A 21,218-nucleotide genomic window follows, 5' to 3' on the forward strand; every position below is an offset into this window, starting at 1 on the left:
AGACAGTGTTATTGCAGTCTCTTTTTTTATTGTTTTACCTGATACAACCTAGCCTAAATCAGTATATGTTTCCCCAAAATACAAAGTCTTCTCATTTTAAACTGCAAAAGAAGCATGTCATGTTCACATACCCTTTTAACTACACCATAAAGACTTTTTAAAAAAAAAGCAAGACTCCTGTTAGCCTAAAGAAAAGTTACAATGCCTTCTCCCTTATCTGACCTTGAACCCCTTTAATATTTTTTGTGCAGCTCTTTAATTTTTTTTCATGGCCTCTTGTTCTTTCACGCTCTCTTGCTCTAGCTTCTGTGCCATTCTCTTCTTTCCCCTCTTTCTTAATTATTGCTGGAAAATAGAAATTACAGATAATTAAATGACAATTATGATCTCCGCCCACGCAGGGGAGTTTTTACTCGGGAGAGTAACTTTGTAGGTTATTCTTAAGGTCATTCATTACATGGAGTCAAAGACTATACACACACACACATACACGTACACACAGATTAGATACTGTATTTTTACGCCTTGGAGATAGTGTAATCCCTTCTAGAAATGTATTTTCCACAGGGAGAGGCAGCATGTTGATAGGGTTGGAAGGTCATACGGCACACTCACACACACACACAATCACTTTCGCTTGTTTGCTTACACATATTCAACCACAGTGTATAAATAATAAGCCACACTGTGGTGGTGTCATTTGACAGTTTACATAATAAGATGCCTGAAAGCAGAGATACAAGGCTAACTGTCTAACCAAAGGGAGCTGAGGGGAACATTGCTGGGATTCAATAAGATTGGACTAGACCCATCCTCAGAAGCACTGGAGAGGAAATGTGCACACACACACACACACACACACCGTTTCTCCTTCCATGTCTCTTTTTCTGTCTCTGAGGCAGCTCTGTTTTGGGCCTCACAATGCAAACAGGATGTAACCTATTTTGATCACGGTGCCATATTGCATCATCAAATATTAACAGACTTGACTGCACTGCATTATGTCTGCTAAATAATGTTTGCTGAATAATGTGTGCTGCTTCATCCTACCCTCGTGTTTGTTTCAAAACCCATCATACAAAGACGCTGAGAAAAGGAAATACTTCCTGTGCCCTCAGTAACGGATGCCGTTTAGTCTTTATTCATGTGTATTTATGAGCGTGCGTGTGTGTGTGACCCAGAGCATCTGTGTTGCTGTGGTCACACATTTATCTATTGATAAAGCTTTAGCACGCTCGTCCTTCTGCCCCGGCCTCAGAGTCAACACGCCGTTAGTGTCTTGAAATATCTGCCTTATTTCTGCCTCTTTCTTTCCCATCTCTGCCCCTTTCTCCCTCTGTCTCCCCCCATCACCCCCCTCGCTCGATGCTGATCCAGACTTTGGAATTCAATGTTGCTATGGTAACAATGTCGGGTTGGTCCTCCCTGCCTCCCCCTCTTGCTCCTCTTATTCAGAGTAGATGCAGTTTCCTTGCTCTGGATTCATTCTCTCTTTAACCTTTAAAGCTGTCCCTCCTGTGACTACACTTTCTGTAAACAGTGTTAAAACACACAACAGAGCAGAGCTGAAAATGGAAAAACTAATTTGGCCATAACCCTAAGCATGGAAAATAAATCATAACTCATGTCATACACTTCACTTCCATTAATTTACAAACCGTCGACATTCCTGAATGCCACACAGGTCTGTTAGGCAGCAGTCGAGCTAAATGCTAACATCAGCATGCCTCACGGTGTAGCGATGGGATTTCCGGCTCTTTCGGCTCGGCTCACTAAAAAGAGCCGGTTCTTTCGGCTCCGAACCGGCTCTTCGGGTTATTTTGTTGCTTTAATTAATTTATTATTACCAATAATATAAAATTATGCACAAAATGAATTACTAATGTAAAAAAAAAAGTGGTTTAATCTATATATGTTTATATATAAATATATGTGGTGGCCCCTAGACCTAGAGACAAAGCACGTACAAACTCCAAAACACATTTCTAGCGTTAACTGAACTTCCAAAACAGAGCTACCTAGATCACTTAAATTACACAATTGAAGGCATATGTGTATTGTTTGTGTATTTATACACAAGCACACATATATAATCAAATAATTTAAAAAAATGTTCATTTACCTGTTACTACCACACACCAAATCCGGTCGTTGGTACTTGCTGGCTTGTGTAGCCACTAGGTAACAAAAACTCAACACTGCGCCCAGCATCCTGGAGCACTTCTTTTGTCTTTTGTACGTGTTTTGGAGTTTTTATGTTCTTCTGAGTTTTTACGTGTTTTGGAGTATGTACGTGCTTCAGAGTTCGTACGTGTTTTGAAGTTTGTATGGGCTTTGTCTCGAGGGGCCATCGTAGATATACTTTTATTTATTCACTCCACATAAAATGCAATAAATAAATCATATAATACAAAAAACAACTATTTATATTTCAACTTTTAATTATTTAAAATTTCAGCTTTTTCCTTTTAAACAAATTTAAAGTGAAACAACACAAAACACTGCAAACCACAACACAATTAAATATAAATTAAAATATGAAAACAAAAAGAAGATGAACATTCTCTGTCATATGGGCCTGCATGAATAAACTTTCTGAATCCTTTAGCATCTGCAACTGAAAATAGTTGTGGTTGATTACTATACCTTTCTAATGTGAGGTTGTTGTCCCTGGCTCTCTTTCTCTGCCTCTCCCTCCCGCTCTGTTCCTGTGCTACTGCAAGTGTAACTACTGCCCCTCTCCCTCTTCCCAGCGCAAAGCACAAGGCTCACGTGTGGAGTGAAGCGGAAAAAAGTGCGAGAGAGGGTGAGAGAAAGAAAAAAAACCCCACAGCTCGCGATAAGGAGCCGGCTCGCGTCATTCACGTCAAAGATCCGGCTCTAAGAGCCATTTCGTTTGCGACGACACATCACTATCACGGTGACAGTGTGCCGATTTCAAGTACATAAAATGTTGTTTCACCATTTTTAATTTCAGATTCAATAACCAAGGTTGGAGTGCTAATTTATCCATGAATGCTAACAAGTAAATGGCCTGTATTTGTATAGTCCCTAAGGACCCAAAGCGCTTTACACTACATTCAGTCATTCACACACACTGGTGATGGCAAGCTACATTGTAGCCACAGCTACCCTTGGGCGCACTGACAGAGGCGAGGCTGCAGGACACTAGCACCACCGGGCCCTCTGACCACCACCAGTAGGCAACAGGTGAGGTGTCTTGCCCAAGGACACAACGACCAAGACTGTCGGAGCTGGGGCTCGAACTGGCAACCTTCCGAATACAGGACAAACTGCCAACTCTTGAGCCATGATCGCCCCAAGCTTAGCTAGCTGAGTGCATATCACATACACCTGCTAACTGTGATGTGTAATTAAATAAACATAAGACATTCACTCACCAAAGGGGATGCACAGAATTTTTGGGAGGTCCATTAGTACAATTAAATATATAAAAGGCCAAACTGTAAAGAGGTCAAGCTCAGTGAATTAAAAACAAATTGGTGAATCCCAGCAGAAGAAGCTAGCAGTTAGCATTGGCTAGTTAAGGCAGCCATGGCGCTAATAAATAAACTTTAAGCCTGAATAGACTGAATAAACAGGTGAGCTGAATACTTTGTTGATGTTAGAGGTCAGAATAGAATGGCCAGACCACTTCAGGATAATAGGAAGGCAGCCAAAGTTCAAACTGTTGCCTTCCACTTGTTACAAGCACGGTATACAGAAGAGCATTTCTGATAACACAACATCTCAAACCTTCAAGAAAATGTGCTACAACAGCTGAAGACCACACCAAGTGCCATTCATGTCAGCTAAGAACATGAAACTGAGGCTACAAATCCCACAGGCTCATCAAAATTAGACAGTAGAAGATTAGAAAAACATTGCTGCAACATTCAGAAGGTAAGGTGAGAATTTGACATTAGCAGTGTGAAAGTATAAATAGTAAATTAAGTGGTTCTTGTAGACCACCCTTCTGTTCTACTCAAAGTGCTTTATACAACATGGCACATTCACTCATTCATACAAGTATTGTTTGCTACACATAAGTGCGTTCTATCTAACATACTCCATGGAAGACATGGGAGAGCCACTTGGGGTTCAGTATCTTTCCCAAGGATACTGAGACATGCAGACTGGAGACCAGAGGAGCCAGGGATCGAAACACCAACCTTCCGATTGGCCTCCTGAGCTACAGCCACCCACTGATAAATTATTAAGTATTAATGGTTCAGGCTGCTGCTGGTGGTGGGATAATGTTGTGGGGGATATTTTCTTGGCACACACCAGCTTTAAGAAGGTCCAACCCATTACTCTCGAGATGGACCTTACAAATAGGCTGGTGAATGTATAACGTTGTTGTAGAGCTGTGCATTTGAGGAACTGCATGTTTCTATTTCAATCCACAGAGGTTGCGACTTGGTTCCAAGCAAATATTGAGCATATTATAAATCTTACTTGGGATAACTTAAATTAATTCATAATAACTTAAAGAATTTTATGGAAGTCTTCCCAAATGACCACATGCCAACAGAAATATCATTTTCCTCAAATATAAGGATACGAAGGATACCCTAGCCCTAACCCTACTGTTGAGCTGGCAAAATGAAATTTTAATTTAAGGAAAGTAATGTAATGTGCCACATTTACTTTTTTCATAATATGTCGTTGACCCAAAAATCACAGCAACAATAAGAGTCCATTTACTAATTTAGTCCTAATTTATACAGCTCTTTGTTATCCATGATACCAGCTAAAAAGTCTTATAGATGCACATGTGAAAAGAAGTTAAATACAACAATGGCTCATGTCAACCGTTACGTAATAGCCCTCATCTGCAGAGTCATGACTTAATATTTACTGCTGTACATAAATTTAATACAGTGCAATATATTTCTGTCTTTGTTCATGTGCAGCATCAGAGCAGTGACCATGGACTTCTATCTGCAAGTTTCCTGCTAACAGCAGACGAGCAGAGGGCGGGACAACCGTCCACAACTTCCACCAGCACCAACTTTCCAGTGAGTCGAAAAGAAAGAGAGAGAAAGAGACAGAGGCAAGAGAGAGGACAAGAGCAAGAAGGAGAGAGGAGAGCGGGTGAACACAGTCGATGGATGCTGTCCGGATCGAGGGGACAGCACGTTCTTCACTGACGAGGAAAAGAAAGATTTCAAAATTGAGTCGAAGGATAGAAACTCGCCGTCAGGTAGGTCTCACTTTGTCACTCTCTGCACCGTCAGGTTTAGCACATTTGTGTCTGTGAAAAGGAAACTTTTAACACAACAGAAATATCTGTGGAGGTAACTCTGCGATACTGAGACAACTTTCTGTCTTTCACACTTGCCTGGTTCAATGTGAAAGGCTGTAAGTGAATTATGTAATGTGTGAGTGTATACATGGATGTTTGTATGTAAGAGGTTCACCAACATTGCCTCTGTAATAGAAGTAGGTGCAAGGTGATCCCATGTTTCATCTGCTGTGTGTGTGTGTGTGTGTGTGTGTGTGTGTGTGTGTGTGTGTGTGTGTGTGTGTGTGTGTGTGTGTGTGTGTGTGTGTGTGTGTGTGTGTGCATCGAGCCCTGCTGATACCGAGGGGGAGAACATTGTCAGGGTCATGAATATGGAGTAGACTGAGTTTGGGAGGGTGAGATCTGTTGTGCTTCACATCAATTCTGTCTTGTTAAGCAGAGTCAGCAGAGTCATCAAACTCTCCTCCAAGGACACATCATAGAGCCACTTATGCACCTCCCACATCCGCCTACACCTCGCGCTCATCTTTTCTCATCGCCTCCCTCTCTCCCTCCCACCGGTGCCCCTCGCCTCCTCCTGCTCCTCATCATCTCACCTTCTTTGTTTGCTGTCTTTTTTAATAAACTGCACTTTGTTAAGTTCTTCCTTGTTCTCCTACTCTTCGATAAATGCTTTTTATTTGCACTCCTGATGCCCACTCTCTCCAACTTCTCACTCACCTCTTCCTCCACTTTCTGGTTTCCCTTAAAGGCATGGTGTGTGAGAAGGGGATCCAGATCCTTCTCACCACCGTGGGGGCATTCGCTGCCTTCGGCCTGATGACGGTGGCAATAGGCACGGACTACTGGCTGTACTCCCGTGCCCTCATCTGCAACAGCACAGCCAACGTGACCCAGGATGACCCTCATAATAAGGACAAGAAGGACCCTGGTGCTCTCACCCACTCCGGTCTATGGAGAATATGCTGCTTGGAAGGTAACAAAAGAGCTTTCATCGACAGGAATCTGTGTGCGGGATTTGGACTTAAGTAGACGCATGTTTGAAAAAGTTTGAAGTTTATAGCTACTTTCTGGATCTTTAGGTTCATATTCAACTGAGAGATATAATAGAGTTGCAGGGTGGAAGGGCACTCACAGTATTGTGTGACTTTAAGTTATGGTCGTGGCGGTTTCAGACTGGATGCTGTGCAGGCAGCAGATGAATTGAACCACTGTTTAAATCACATTAATCACTGCACGCAGTAATTTTGATACTCTGTTTATTATACTGTATTTATTGGCTCTTTTTTTAATTTTCTATATTCAAATATTTAACCTTCAAGCTGGTGGCCTGAAACCCGCTCCTGAGGTCCAACGAGACAATCGTATCTCATTGAAATGTTAAAGCTTATAAATGGGAGTACATTTCCCATTATTCAGTCACATATTTTTAATAGTATGCATTGTTCTTCTGTTAAATGGGATCAGAGTCTAACAGCAAGAACCTCTCACTTGACTTTAGAAAAACTTTGTTCAGGAGGGCGCAGCACTGCAGCAGCACCAACATACACATTTCATTTGTATTTGGTCGACCGTGCCACAGGGCCAAAAAAAACAATTTTGCATAATTGCAATATAATTACGTGATACTGAAGCGTAACCCTCATCCAAAATAATCCATTAATCATTGTCTGTGATTCAGGATGCATTCATTCAAGTCAATTGCTGAAACAAAAGCCTCTGTTCACCCATCGGCTTCTCATTTCAAGTGGCGGAAGATACAGAATCTGGCAGCAACCATCTCTCAATCTTCACTTCTTGTGTCACTGCAACACAAGCTGCTAATTCATTATACATTACACTGCCTGCCTGACACTCTACAGTAAAAGCTGGGATGGAGTTAACAGTGAAGAAGCAAAGGGGTGGTGTGAGTTTGCGATCTGTGCCTTTGCTCACATGCAGACTGAGGTAAAAGCTTTTTTTTGTCTCCGGGAAAACCGCTTGGCTCTCTTTATAAAGCATCCCTAGCCCATCCTGGGCTTGGTCATTGTACAAAGCTAATTTGTCCTCATCTCTAAGCTTCCTGATAGCAAAGCAGCCAATTAGAGATAAGCTCTAGCCCTTGCAGCTCTGCTGCAGTGCACCCCCACCCACTCTTTCCCTCACCGCTCTCTCTCTCAGTTTTTTCCACTTGCTATCCCTCTGCCTTCCTCCCCCAAACATTTTTACATTTCATCTTTCACTGGTTTGTCCTCATCTTTGCCTCCTTGTAGTTTCCTCTCGTTTTCAGCCTTTTCTGCTGCAGTAAAGCTGACAGAGTCTTGGCGTGGCTTAGAGGTCAAGTATCCTTGATGTCTGTGGAGTATTCAGCCAAGATAGATGCTCAGTAGTTGTGCAGTGATGCAGTGAGGTGTAGAAGGGGTGGAAATGCAGGACATGCTAGCTCCAAAAGATTTATGCCTGCAGGTGGGTGGCACATTGTGCTGTGGATATAGACGTGTCCTGTCCTCTTCTCCCCTCTGCAGACTCATTCAAGGTGGGGTTGCACTGACTTACCAGTCAATGAAGATTTTATCTGTCTGTGTGATTTTTTGTTAGATAATTCCACAAATGTGTGAGCCCGATACTGAACATGTCAGCTGCCAGAGTCACTTAGCACAGCTGTGTTTGAGGTCATGTAGTGAGATAATATTGGAAGCACGTTCACATACACTCATTGAATACTTTATTCAGTTGCCCCTTTTGTCTTCAGAGCTACCTTAATTATTTCCTGGCACAAATTCAACAAGGTGCTGGAAATGTTCCTCTGAAATGTTGCTCCATATTGGAATGACAGCGTCACACAGCTGATGGGAATCCATGAAATGAATTGAGAGATGTATATATTGGTTGTAATGAGGTTTATTACACGAAGCAGTCCTCTGTCCTCTCATATCAATGAAGCATTTTCACCTAAAGAACTGCTGCACATTGGATGTTTTCTGTTTTTAAGACAATTCTCTGTAAATCCTAGAGATGATTGTGTAGGAAAATCCCAGCAGATCAGCAGTTTCTGAAATACTGACTAGCCTATTTGGCTACTGAAACGTTTTATTCACTCTCTCTGCCTCTTAGGGCAGCAGACCACATGAACCAGTGTTTCTAAAACTAACTCTTACATTTATATAAGACTATAGATATAGAATACTCTAAGAACGTGTGTGCATAAGGTGGTATTTTCACAGTCCTGGATTTGTGGTTTAATAAAGGACGATGGAAAATGCCAACATAGACTAATGCAGGGTTTCAAAAATGCCTGATCCATGTGGCTCATCCAGTATTTCCCTCCCATTGTACCACCATCTGTTTCTTTACAGACCTACCTGTGGAAATGTAGGAGCACTGAGAGACCATCTCACCCCACATCTGTTCGTCTCTCCCTCAGTCTGTGTCTCTTAATTTCATCACTCCACCTTTCTCAAAATCCATCCACCAACAACAGTGGTGGGCTGTCATCATCGTTCCGTGCGTCCCTCCGTTCGTCTGTCTGTCTACATTCAAGACCCCGCCGGGTAGTTATCGGTCTGCCTGTGTGTCTGCTTGTATGTATTTACGTTGTGCCTGTGCGTTCACTGTGTTTGTGACATTACTAACATAAGCTGTAATTACAACGAGAGTCATTAACCTCGATGATGTTCCTAAACAATATACCCAAATTTACCATTCAGCGCATTTGCTTGGATTCATTTTCAAATCACGGTACAACATTTTCCAGGTCAATCAGTCTTTTCATCAAGAGGATAGAAACTGTTCTCATAAGGCTTCAGCTTTGAGTTGTTGCCTTTTGTTGAGTCTGGTCACCATTTTTCTTCTTGTCTGTCTCAGGAGTGAAGAGAGGAGTGTGCTCTCAGATTAACCACTTCCCAGAGGATGCAGACTTTGACCATGATGGGGCAGAGTACGTCCTACGTAAGTTATTACCTGAAGTGCCAGATGTGGGTGATGTAGAGGGGGAACAAAAAAACAACCTGAAAACAAATTAAGAGCAAAGTATAAAATGATGCCTTGATGCTTTAAACTTGGCGTTTTATTGCTCATTCTCTCAATAACATTAAGAAATAAACACGTGACAAGGTTTACAAAGCCATGAGAGAAGGGGTGCCCTAGTTCATGCTCAATGCCCTGCAGACATGTCTTTCTGCACTGATATGATGCATGTGTGCCCGTGCATACGTAAAGAAAAGCTTGTGCTCTGTTTACAATGTTGCAGAGGCATTTTGCTGGCATTTAGGTGGCATTTTCTCTCCTGTGGCCTAGTTGTCCTAGATGAGAGAGGCGTGTTAATGTGTGTGTGTGTGTGTGTGTGTGTGTGTGTGTGTGTGTGTGTGTGTGTGTGTGTGTGTGTGTGTGTGTGTGTGTGTGTGTGTGTGTGGTTGGCAGACCTCCTGAAAGGACCGGGGGCCACATGGGAAGGGTTTGATTCAGTTGGGTGCCTAGAACTGAGTAATTAATTTCCTCAAAAAAGTATTCTGTGTATTTTATTTAAAGCAAATTTCAACATATTTAATTATTTCATAGCATTTTTACCCATTTTTCTCACATTTTCTAAGCCTTGGTTAACAAGGACATAGAATGTTTTTCTCCACCTGTCACTACAGTAGGAGCACAGAAACAGGTTGGCTATAATTTCTTCCTTGTAATCCTTATAGGGAAATATGCTTCTTACAGTTTCAATGTTAGATGATCATATTAAGCATAGCGAAAGAAATCCCAGTGAGCCAAAAGGTCAGGGGTCAGACAGCACTAAACGCTTGGTTTCCAATGGGTTTTCTACTCTTGTGTCGAGTTGATGTCAGCTCAGAACGATTTTCCTTATATTTCTTATTTTAACATGGCTTAGGTTACCATGCCATACCACTTTATTTATAAAGCACTACAGTGCTGATCAAAGTGCTGCACAATAACAGCAAACATAAAAGACCAAAGGGTAAAAGTTAGAGAACACACTGGGTCAAAGGCCATGGCGTAAAAATGTGTCTGTAAACAAGAGTTAAAAACAGCAAGTGAAGGAGACTGCCTGAAGTGCGATGGCAAATTGTTCCACATACATGGAGCCGCAGCTGTGAAAGCTCTATCGTCTTTGAGTTTGTGTTGCATCTTTGTAACAAGCGAAGTCGTCTGGTCTGCTAACCTGAGAGAACGAGACGGGATGTAAGGATGTAACAGCGCACACAGCTGAAACGGGGGAAACAACCACTTAGAGAATTAAAAACAAATAAAAGGATTTTACAGTGGATTTGTAAAGGCTCTGGAAGCCAGTGTAGAGAAACTAAAATTGGAGTGTTATTGGTTGCACCAGATAAAAATCTAGTGTTCTGCACCAGTTGTAGGAGGTGCAAAGGAGCGTGAAGTCAAGCTAATTCCTATGAAAAGTGCATTGCAGTAATCGAGATGAGACGTAATAAAAGCATGTATTAATGTTTCAAGGTTTGCATATGGACAGGAGAGGCTTGATTTGTGACAGCAGCCTCAAGTGGAAAAGGCAGGAATTAGACACTGTGTTCCCATGAGGATCGAACTATAGAGAATGATTCATTTTCACACCTAAATTAGTGATAATGAATTTCTTATATAAGGTCAAGAAGAAAATGTGACACAGGAGGTGCATTTGGTGCCACTGGAACAACATAACTTCTGTCTTGCTCTCATTAAAATTTGGAAAATTTAATCAATAAGCCAGTTAAGGAAAGGCTGGACAGGACATGCACCAATGTGTTTCACTATAAAAATAAACTTGACAGTCATAACAGTTAAAGCAAATATTATGTGTCTGGAAAATAGTGCCAAGTGGGTACAAAGAGAAAGATGGAGGTCCAAAAATGGAGCCTTGTGGTACTTTTTTCAGACAGAGAATAAATGTTTTCTTTAAATGTGAAAGTGCTACAAATGAGCATAAAAGATTTAGTCCTAGTTGTCGTAGTGCCAGGATGCACAATAAACACTCTCTGAGCACCTACTTTGTCAAAAACACATCAGAAGAGCAATTTGTAAATTTGCCTGCAGCACAGGCACAACAATTGCATGCTGATTTAATGAAGAAGCCAATCACAGTTGCAACAATGATCTTATTTTTTGTATAGGGTTTTTCTAACAGACCTATTTCAGAATAAAATGCTTGTGATACTCTGTTAGAAAACCTATGACATAATTGACTGTTCTGTCCTGTATACAAGAGCTAAATAACTTGTGCTTATTTAGGTAATTTGATTATATTACACAAACTTTATCAAAAGCAAGTTTTGATCTGGTGAAAATCTTCTATTCATTAAGTTTCTTGATGTCATGTTGCACAGTAATAGCTTTTTGCTTGTTTCATTTACTCTTCATCTTCCATTCTTTTAGGGGTAGTCAGGGCTTCCAACATCTTCCCCATCCTTAGTGCCATCCTTCTGCTGATGGGAGGAGTTTGCATTGCTGCTAGTCGTTTCTATAAAAGCAAAAGGAATATTATCCTGGGGGCAGGGATCCTCTTCGTGGCTGCAGGTAAGTGAGGACTGTTTTACGTAACTCTGTATGTAGCTCAGTATCTGTGCTTGTGTGCACATGTCTTCATTTATTTATCTACACTGCTATAAAAAAATTACAGGAACACATTTTTATAGTAGTGCCAAGTCAGTTACACCTCTGGGATATTGATCTGGTCGGTTAAGTAGCAGAGGGGGTTGTTAATCAGTTTCATCTCTTTTGGAGTTAATGAAATTAACACGGATGCACTAGAGGGACAACAGTGAGACAATCCCCTAGAGAGGAAATGACATTTTTCCCTCCTTATTTTTCCTGACTGTTTTTTCACTAGTTTTGCATTTTGCTAGGGTCAAAAATTACCTACAGCAGGCCTCTAGTGTGAATGTGCCTGACCAAATAATCAAAAACAGGCTTCGTGAGGGTGGCCTCGGGGCCTGACATTGTCTAGTGGGCCCTGTCCTCACTGTTCAGCGCTGTGGAGCCCGATTTGGTTAGCATTTGACATAGAATACTAGAATTTGCAGGTCCATCATGGGCACCATGTGCTTTTCATAGATCAGACCAGATTCACCCTAAACACATGAGAGATGTGAAAGGGTCTGGAGAAGAACGTTATGCTGCCTGTAATAGCAGTCAGCATGACTGTTTTGGTGGTGGATCAGTGATGGTCTGGGGAGGCGTATCCATGGAGGGATGCAAGGACCTCTACAAGCTAGGCAACAGCACCCTGACTGCCATTGGGTATCAGGATATAGTCCTTGGGTCCACTGTCAGGCCATATGCTGGTGCAGTGGGTCCTGGGATCGTCCTGGTACATGACAATGCTCATCTGCTGAGAGCATGGAGGCAGTTCCTGGAGGATGAAGGAATTGATACCATTAACTGGCTCCCACCATCACTTGATCTAAATCCGGTAGATTTAATGTGTGTGACATTCTGTTTCAGTCCTGCATCATTTTTTCACTTTGGTTTTGCAGTGTCTTTGAATTCAGCTCTCTGTAGGATGACAATTTTCTTTTCCTTGAAATGATGTAGGATCCGTTTGTACCTATTGCATTACCCAGTCCATATCAGTGTAGATATCCTGCATTTTTTTCCATTGAGATCTGATTGTTTTTAAATGGTTGTTATACCTTTTTTTAGCAGGGTAGATGTGTGAACAGTGTTCTGGAGAATATCATGTGGCACAACAGTTTCTATGCTTTGTTTGGGGGTGCCTGTCGCTGCCAAATTAATGGCTACCTGTTGTTTTTATTAACAAATGTCAGACAAATTTATGTATTAGCACTGTATGCAGGCCCATGTTTGTGTACATCTTTTATAAATATCGTATTTCTGTGCTGTCGCAGGTCTGAGCAACATAATTGGTGTGATTGTCTACATCTCGGCTGCGCTGGGGGACATTTCTCCGAAGAAGGATGAAGATAAGAAATGGCAGTACTCCTATGGTTGGTCCTTTTACTTTGGAGGCCTTTCCTTCATTATGGCTGAAATGGTGGGGGTGCTGGCTGTCAACATCTACATCGAGAAGAACAAGGAGCTCCGCTGCCGTTCTCGCACCGACATTTTCAAAAGTACCACGCACGCCATGCTCCGCCTGCCCAGCTACCGCTTCCGCCGCCGCTCTCGCTCCTCATCCCGTTCGACCGACCCTTCCCGCTCCCGAGACCCCTCGCCTGTGGGGGGAGGTGGAGGAAAGAACTTCGGGCTGCCCCCCTCTGCACTACTTTCCCAGGGCCCCATTTCAGTGTCCACTCTACCCAACCCGCACTCTCGCTCCCACACAGCCCTGGCTGGAGGAGACATCTCCCTGTACACGTTGTCCCGTGACCCCAAGTTGGGAGGGTTGCCGCCCATGTATGGAACGGTGGACAGGGCCACGCTCTACCAGCTCCACAACTGCTTTCCAAAGGATGGAGGCGTAGGGGGAGGGGGGGTGATGATGAGCGGCACTCTCCCATCACTCAAGTCCCACAACCCTTCCAATTCTTCCAACTCCAATCCACCAATTCCCAACTCTGTGGGCTCTGGCCCTCCGCCCTTCACCTCATCCACAGTCGACAGGGAGCGAGGGATGGGGACTCTGGACAGGCTGAAGGGAGACAGGGAGAGCAACTCTAACACCCTCAATAGAAAAACAACACCTGTGTAGAGGAAGGGTATTAGAGGGGTAGGTGAGGAGGGAGGAGGATGGGTAGTAAAGAAAGAGGGAAGCCAGAAAGGAGCACTGCAGGCTCAACAGGAGGTAGAAACACAGGTAAAACGCTACATCTCTCCCTCCATGTTCACTGTTATTTAGTCTACTCAATCTCACTGAGGATAAAAAGAAGAGTAATAACAGAGCGATAATAACAACAACAATGAACTTTCACAATAAAACTATTTTGATATTTTAATGTGCTAGAAATGATTTATTTTGTTAATGATCAAACGCAATTAACCTTGGGCTATTATGAAAATGTTTCACATAATTTTTGTGCAATATTACCGCTAATTTAACCAGGCCATCATTGATGTAAAATTGTTGTTGTGATTATTCTTAGAGTTATTACAGGCTAGCTGTATGTGCAAACACTATAATTTAGAATGAAATTTTAATTTTCACATTTTCTTTTCCTTTATGACTTTTACTGTGAATCTCTTCCATGCAGAGCCACTGGGACTAACAGTGAGCTGTAATATGTCAGTGTCCAGCATGAGTGTGCACAATAACGTGGGAGAATGAGAGCCTGTATAATTATTTTTTCTTTTTTAACCCAAATGTTGTATGATTTTCATTTATATGATGAAGTCAGATGTGAATACTGTAAATTGTCTTCCAATATTGATACTGAAAGAAATGCAACAATAATGTGAGTGACTGCGACAGCTCACCAACTTCATTGTTATTATGAGTCTGAGTTTTCTATGGGCCTCTGTTAGTCTTATTTCCATTCTAATCAGTGTGAACAGTAGTAATTGTAGCTCTAGTCGTGTTGAAGATGTTTGTTCTTGGGCATTAACAGAACCTCTGCTCAGACGTAGCAGGAAAAAAAAAGAGACATAGAATTACACATTTGTACAGAATCAGGTGAAGGTTGCTGCCTGAGGAGAAAAACAAAACAAAAAAAAGCAGATTTTTTTCTATGAAAAGTCCCAAAGTGACACATGCAAATCATCATTTTCAGTGGCAAAAAAGAAAAACACTCTGTATATGTGGGTTAAAGGGTTTAAAAAAGATACCTGTACATTGTAATTATGCATACATATATTTGTAACGTCTATAGACATGTTTCTCGGGACCACTGTTCAAAATGGGTATGCATTTTGGAACGAGCCGGTTTGGCTTAAGTGTTTTGCTCCCAGTGCCGTCCCTGGACTCTTGTCGGGTGGTTTCAACCGCCAACCCTGGCCCGCCATATCTGCCCATTTACGGCCACACGATCAGTGTTTTCCCTACTTTATCACCAATGGCGGCTTCACCACAGACAACCCCTTAAGCTCCCCAAAGATTCCTTTCACTGTGCTTCCCCAGTAACTCCTGAGTCTGAACTCTGCGCTGTTTATGTGGATGAGAATGTAGACACATGTAACACCCAGCCATCCCACCCTCTTCCAAACTGTCCCGAGTGACTGCAGATCTAGGTGGAAACTGTGGATTCACCTGCTACGTGGTATAATGAAGAAACAAAAACAATGACCAGATGCTTCCAGATTATTTTCATTTCGTTGATTTCATTTCAGAAAAAGAAAAAAATGTGATTAAAAATGCACACAGATAGCATTTATGTGGGCAATATGAATAGTATGTAGTTGAGAATAGATATATCTAGATAAATGATTATGGTTTATCTAAATGTGTGATAAACTTAAAACACTGTATTGCACGAAGTTTATAAAAAAAAACAATAACAGAAATATTTACAGAGTGCTGTCTTTTTTTCCCTTTTTTTGTTGTTCAGTAGAACCTCCAAATTGACTGAAAAAAAAGGTGGAATATTCTGGTTTTTTACCCGAGTAAATGAAGCAATACAATATTTTACAAATGCTGCACTAAAAAAAAGTCCTGCAGTTAATTTGTGTTTCATGTTCTTTCTCCTGTTGTTGCGCTACAGTAGAAGGCTGTGAAAAAACACAGTTGAATCATAAAGATTCAGATTTAATTCCGTTCATATTCAGTGCATATTCATATATAAAATTATTTAGTTTATTTTAATTTGTTATGGTGGTTGACAAAAACAAGTTAATTAGGCATTAACTTGATAGACACTTTATTATGTTATCAACTCAAGTATCTAATCAGCCAGTCACATGGCAGAAATTCAGTGCATTTAGGCATACAGATATCAGCGAGACAACCTGCTGAAGTTCAAATCGAGCTTCAGAATGGGGAAGAAAGGCAATTTAAGTAACTTTGAAAGTGGTGGGTTGCTGTTGTCAGTCTGTTTCAGAAAATGCTGATCTACTGGGATTTTCCCACACAACCACCTCTAGGGTTTACAGAGAATGGTCTGCAGGTATGCAGGTGAAAGGTATGCAGAGGAGCATCTCTGAACATGCATCATGCCAAACCTTGAAGCAGATGGGCAACAGTAGCTAAACGCAGCACTGAGTATGACTCCTGTCAGTTAAGACTCTCCAGTCCATATAAGTGGATCAAAAAGTTATAAAAACAACAACAACAAGAGTTCCCTATAGACAACTTACACCGTGACCTGCAATTTGGCAGAGGTCATGGACCTTATACCTGAGAGCAATCATCAACTTCTGTTTCAGACTCACCTAAATATTGTGCGGAGGATAACTGCTGATTATGAAAGCTGGGGTGCTGGGTGAGACCAAGTGGTTTTCAGTTGTTCTGAGTTGAGTCTGCAGATTTCAAGATTAGTAGTGAGACTATGTTCATCTTTTCTTTTTCTTTTCCTTTTCTTGGGCTCACCATTGTGAATTCAGCCCCCAGGGACAGGCTGTAAAGATGGAGTTCTGCTGTAACGTCTTAGGGAGAATATTCCACCTTCTTAACTGTAGGGCATACGAGTGTGACACCTCGTGCTGGCTCAGAGTGCACTAAAAAGCGCAAAATTTCTTGGCTAGACAAACACAACCTTTTTTATTTTTTTATTTATTTTATTCTTCTTGCCTGTCCCGTTTGGCTCTTTTGCCATCAGAATTATTGTCTAAAGGCAAAGAAAGATGCCCAACGGATTTACTTTACCAAATTGACCATCCCAGCCTTGCCATAATGGTCCATTTGATTCACCTTTTATTGTTTATTTTATTTTCACTTGCTGAATACGGGACAGACTTGACTGGCGGAAAGAAGGGGGAGAAAGAAAGAGGGAAAGAGAAACAGCTGAGAAGAGGGACGGGGAAGAAGGGCAAAAAACAAAAACCAACAGAATGGGCAGAAAAAAATGCATATATCAATCACCTGGATCACCTGTTGAGAAAGAAAAAAGAAAACAAGCAGAAGAGAACAAGAGTAATAGAATAAACAACATCACAATGATATATGGGAATATGACAGTAAATACTAAATATTAAACATTATTGTGCAGCACATAAGATCAACAGAACACAGTGTGCTTTGAGGTAGGAGCCAAAAAGGGTGTAGTTTGTGGGTGTGATCACCCGTGTGTACACCTGTGAGCATGGATGCGCTTGTTTTTTTAAAAGGTTCCTTCATGTAATGATCTGCTAGAGGGTGTGGGGGGGCCACAGCCCCGTCCTCCAGGGCATGAAGCAGGTATGGAGGAGATCAAGACTCCAGACATCCAGAGGCCCCCAGAACACAAGAGACCAAGGAAGACCAACAGAGGGGCAGCCGTGCCACTGTCCCACTCAGAGTGCACTAAAAAGCGCAAAATTTCTTGGCTAGACAAACACAACCTTTGCTCACCACCAGATTTGGCTCCTTGCAACTTCATCCACTTCCCAAAAAGGAAAATCAAGTTGAAGGATCCCCATTTTGACACATTGGAAGAAATCCAGCACCCACTGCAGAGAAACAAGTGCCAAGAGACACAGTGGTACTTGTAAGGAACAATCTAAAAACAGAATGCTGCTGAAAACCACCCAGAAGTGCACCAAACTATGACCTTGAAAGTGAGATCTGCAAGTCTAGTTCATGACTGAGAATGGACTTCTCAGTTAACTAGAAGATCCTTTTTTGCACTTAATACTTTGAAATAAGCGAATATTTGCATAATTTTAAAAAAAATATTTTTTCAATTACAGCTAAGGAGAGCAATTGATTTTTCTGCTCACTCTGCAAGTGACAAAATGGTAAAATGCCAAAGCTTGGCCAGTTACATTGTTGCAGAGTTGAAGTTAGTACTTCACCGTATCATTAGAGAGCTAAAAAATTAAGGAGAACCCAGCTTTCATCTCTACACCATCATGACTGTCACCGAGCTCCAAGTGTTGTGCGACAGTTTGGCACGTTACATCACATGCCTCCACTGAACGTGTCTTGAAGCCAGTAGTCTGAACACGATGTGAGCATATTCAACTGTTTGGTCAAGAGACCATTTCACAAACTCTGATCCATATCAAAGTAATCTAAAAAAAAGTGCCATGAGATAAGGTATTTACAACAAAATTTACTTAAAGCATCAAAACTAAAGGTACTCATGATGGCCTCTGTCACTTTTATGTTATGAAATAGTTGGATTATTATCATACTGCGATTGTGATGGACATTCTGACAGATGAGGTCAGACAAGAGTCTCTGAGGACTGTGATGTTTGCAGATGACAATGTGATTTGAAGTAGGAGTAGGGACCAGGTGGAAGAGAACCTGGTGACGCGGAGGTATGCTCAAGAGAGAAGAAGAATGAAATTTAGTAGAAGTAAGACTACATGCGTGTGAATGAGAGCTAGACAGAAAAGGTAAAGTTGCAAGGAGATGTAGTGAAGGTGGAGGTGAGTTTAAATACCATGCAAAGCAGCATATAGAGCACAAAAAAAAGGTGAAGAAGAGGGTGTAAGCAGGGTGGAGTGGATGGAAACGGGTGTCAGGGTGGTTAGTGGCAGAATTATAGCAGCAAGAGTGAAAGTTTATAAAACAGTATTAAGACCTGCTATGATCTATGTTTTGAAGACAGTGGCACTGACCAAAAGACAGGAAACTCGAGGTGGCAGATTTGAAGATGTTAAGATTTTCACTAAGCGTGACCAGAATGGCCAGGATTAGAAATGAGAAAATCAGAGGGAGCAGTTAGGTTGAGTAGTTGACAAGTTAGACACGCAAAGTTAGGATGGTTTGGAAATGTTCACATAAGGAATAGTGGATAAATTGGACAAAAGATGTTTAAGATAGAGCTTCTAGGCAGGAAGAAAACAGGAAGACCACAGAGAAGATTTATGGATGTGTTGTGAAGGATATGAAGAGTGTTGGTATGACAGGGGAGGATGCTAGGGATAGGCTGAGATGGAGGCAGGTGAGACCCCTCAAGCGAGCAGCCGAAAGACGAAGAAGAAGGATTATTATCGTCATCCTTTAACTAACATACAGGCGCAATTTTAATGCTGCAGTTTAATCTGCTAAAGCCAGATTTAACTGTTTGACGTATTGGAGCAATCGTTGCATTATTTTCCATAAATATTTGGTAGAGTAGAATTTTAAAGTGAGTGCAGTACATTACAGCAACTGTGATATTTCACCACTTGTCAATAACACACACAGTTTGTCATAAACACTGCTCTTAGTAGTTACTGTGGCTCAAGGACTCTTAGCTAATGTTTTGTTTGCTGTGATCCTAAAACGATTTCAACCTTCCCTGTCAGTCTTGAGGCTCCTAATATTTGCAAATATATGGATAGTGCCAGATGGGTGGTACTTGCCAGAGAAGATAATGAGAAGAGCAACTGAAAGTTAATTCACTGAGCCCTACCTCCAAATAACTTTTTTCCGCCTCATAGGGCCATCTGGTACCTCATGCACGTTTTTTGCATGAACGATTACAAAATACTGTAAAGGTGTGCTTCGGTCACTACTCTCCTCAGAGGGATGCAGAGGAGTGGCAGCTCAAAGACTCCCATTACTGACAAGAGATGATACTCCAGATGCATTAGAGCAGGAGGAAGCAGTGACATCCTTGACAAGGGGCCTGAGAATCCTAGAAGTGCTCCAGCACCCTGAGGATTAGTGAGTGTCTTTCCCTGCATATTATCATACTTACTGCAACGTAGCTGCAGTCACAATAAGGATGACTGTGATGAAACATTTAAGGAGAGGGACTGCCAAAGCAAACAAATCTACTGCACAAGCACCATTAACAGTTTATCATATATATCATATAGATACATATATATTTATATATACAATCAATAATGACAGCCCTTCATCATTTCATGCTCTTTTACTTGTCACATTCAGTCTACAGGTCCATCATAAAGAATTCCAGGAAGCATTTCTCCATTTACAAACACGTAACAAGTGCCTACGAACCACTTTTCATGCAGTCTCAGTAGAACTATTAAACAGCTATATATACAACCCGGATAGTGTGTCATGTGGATTCAGTTTCTGCCCACTGGGGAGGTAAAAACATGTGAGTCTACATGCACACATGCATGCATGGGAATGTATGTGACTGCCAGGATGTCAAGTAGTCTCTAGAGAGATGAGTGTGAAGATTTGTTATTTCTGAGATAATCAGTCGGTTTTTGGATGGAGCAAAAAACTCGGGTGGCATGCTGGCGGTGACGCAGTGAGGTCGGGGTGGCAGAACGAGACGGGGAGGCCGCATAGGTATGAGGATAGGGGTACATAGTTAAAATTCAAGTATTAAGTTTCCCAACCTCTGCAGTGAAATGCATTGCGATGAGCTCTGGCCTAATTATAGAGGAGTGGAGTCTGGGGGAGGGGGGTGTTTGGCAGAGGGGTTAAGAGTCACTCTGCAAAGGGGTGAAAATGGGTGAATGTCAAATTGGAGGGCAGACATGGTGTCGTGCCAGCAGAACAAAGGAAGGCAGCTATTTTATGTCAAATCGTTTTAATAATAACCAATAGTGGTGCCATATACTGAGCACAATTTACATACTGTAAACCAATGTTTCCTGTTTGAGACGTTAGCATCCTATGACAAAAATAAATTGTATTTACTGCATTGCACATAGAGTGATTAGAGACAACACCACAAGCATTGACCATTCATAAAGCACAAAACAAATCCTTTTATATACAGAGGACGCATGCCCACATACTTCTCTGATATCAACATAGTGTTTCATCTGTTTCATTCAACTTACATTCATCTGCTACACTGAAGCAGCATTTACACAAGTGTAAAACACAGGTAATAAAATAAATAGTAATACATAAAATATTAAGATTTAAAAAGCTTAACAGAATTTCCTGCATGTACATGTAATCATATAACATGTACATGATATAATTACTAGCGCTATCAAAACAAAGCATTTGCTACTGTTTAATGTTGATATATGTCAATTTAAGCATGATATAAATAGAAATAAAAAATAACAATATTAAGCAGCCTGA

The 21,218-nt window shown here is 41.5% G+C and overlaps 1 protein-coding gene across 1 annotated transcript in view; it reads left to right on the top strand.

Moving 5' to 3' along the window:
- Positions 1–15,628, top strand: part of cacng8b (calcium channel, voltage-dependent, gamma subunit 8b) — a 29,218-nt gene extending 13,590 nt beyond the window's left edge. The window contains exons 2-6 of the mRNA XM_026184982.2: positions 4,917–5,206; positions 6,000–6,224; positions 9,092–9,175; positions 11,609–11,749; positions 13,081–15,628. Of these exons, the coding sequence (XP_026040767.1) occupies positions 6,002–6,224; positions 9,092–9,175; positions 11,609–11,749; positions 13,081–13,883 (1,251 nt within the window). The 5' untranslated portion in view covers positions 4,917–5,206; positions 6,000–6,001 and the 3' untranslated portion in view covers positions 13,884–15,628. The remainder of the gene's footprint in view (positions 1–4,916; positions 5,207–5,999; positions 6,225–9,091; positions 9,176–11,608; positions 11,750–13,080) is intronic.
- The last annotated feature ends 5,590 nt before the right edge of the window (positions 15,629–21,218 follow it).

Source organism: Astatotilapia calliptera, chromosome 11, assembly GCF_964374335.1.
Source record: "Astatotilapia calliptera chromosome 11, fAstCal68.1, whole genome shotgun sequence".
Taxonomy (NCBI): Eukaryota; Metazoa; Chordata; class Actinopteri; order Cichliformes; family Cichlidae; genus Astatotilapia; species Astatotilapia calliptera.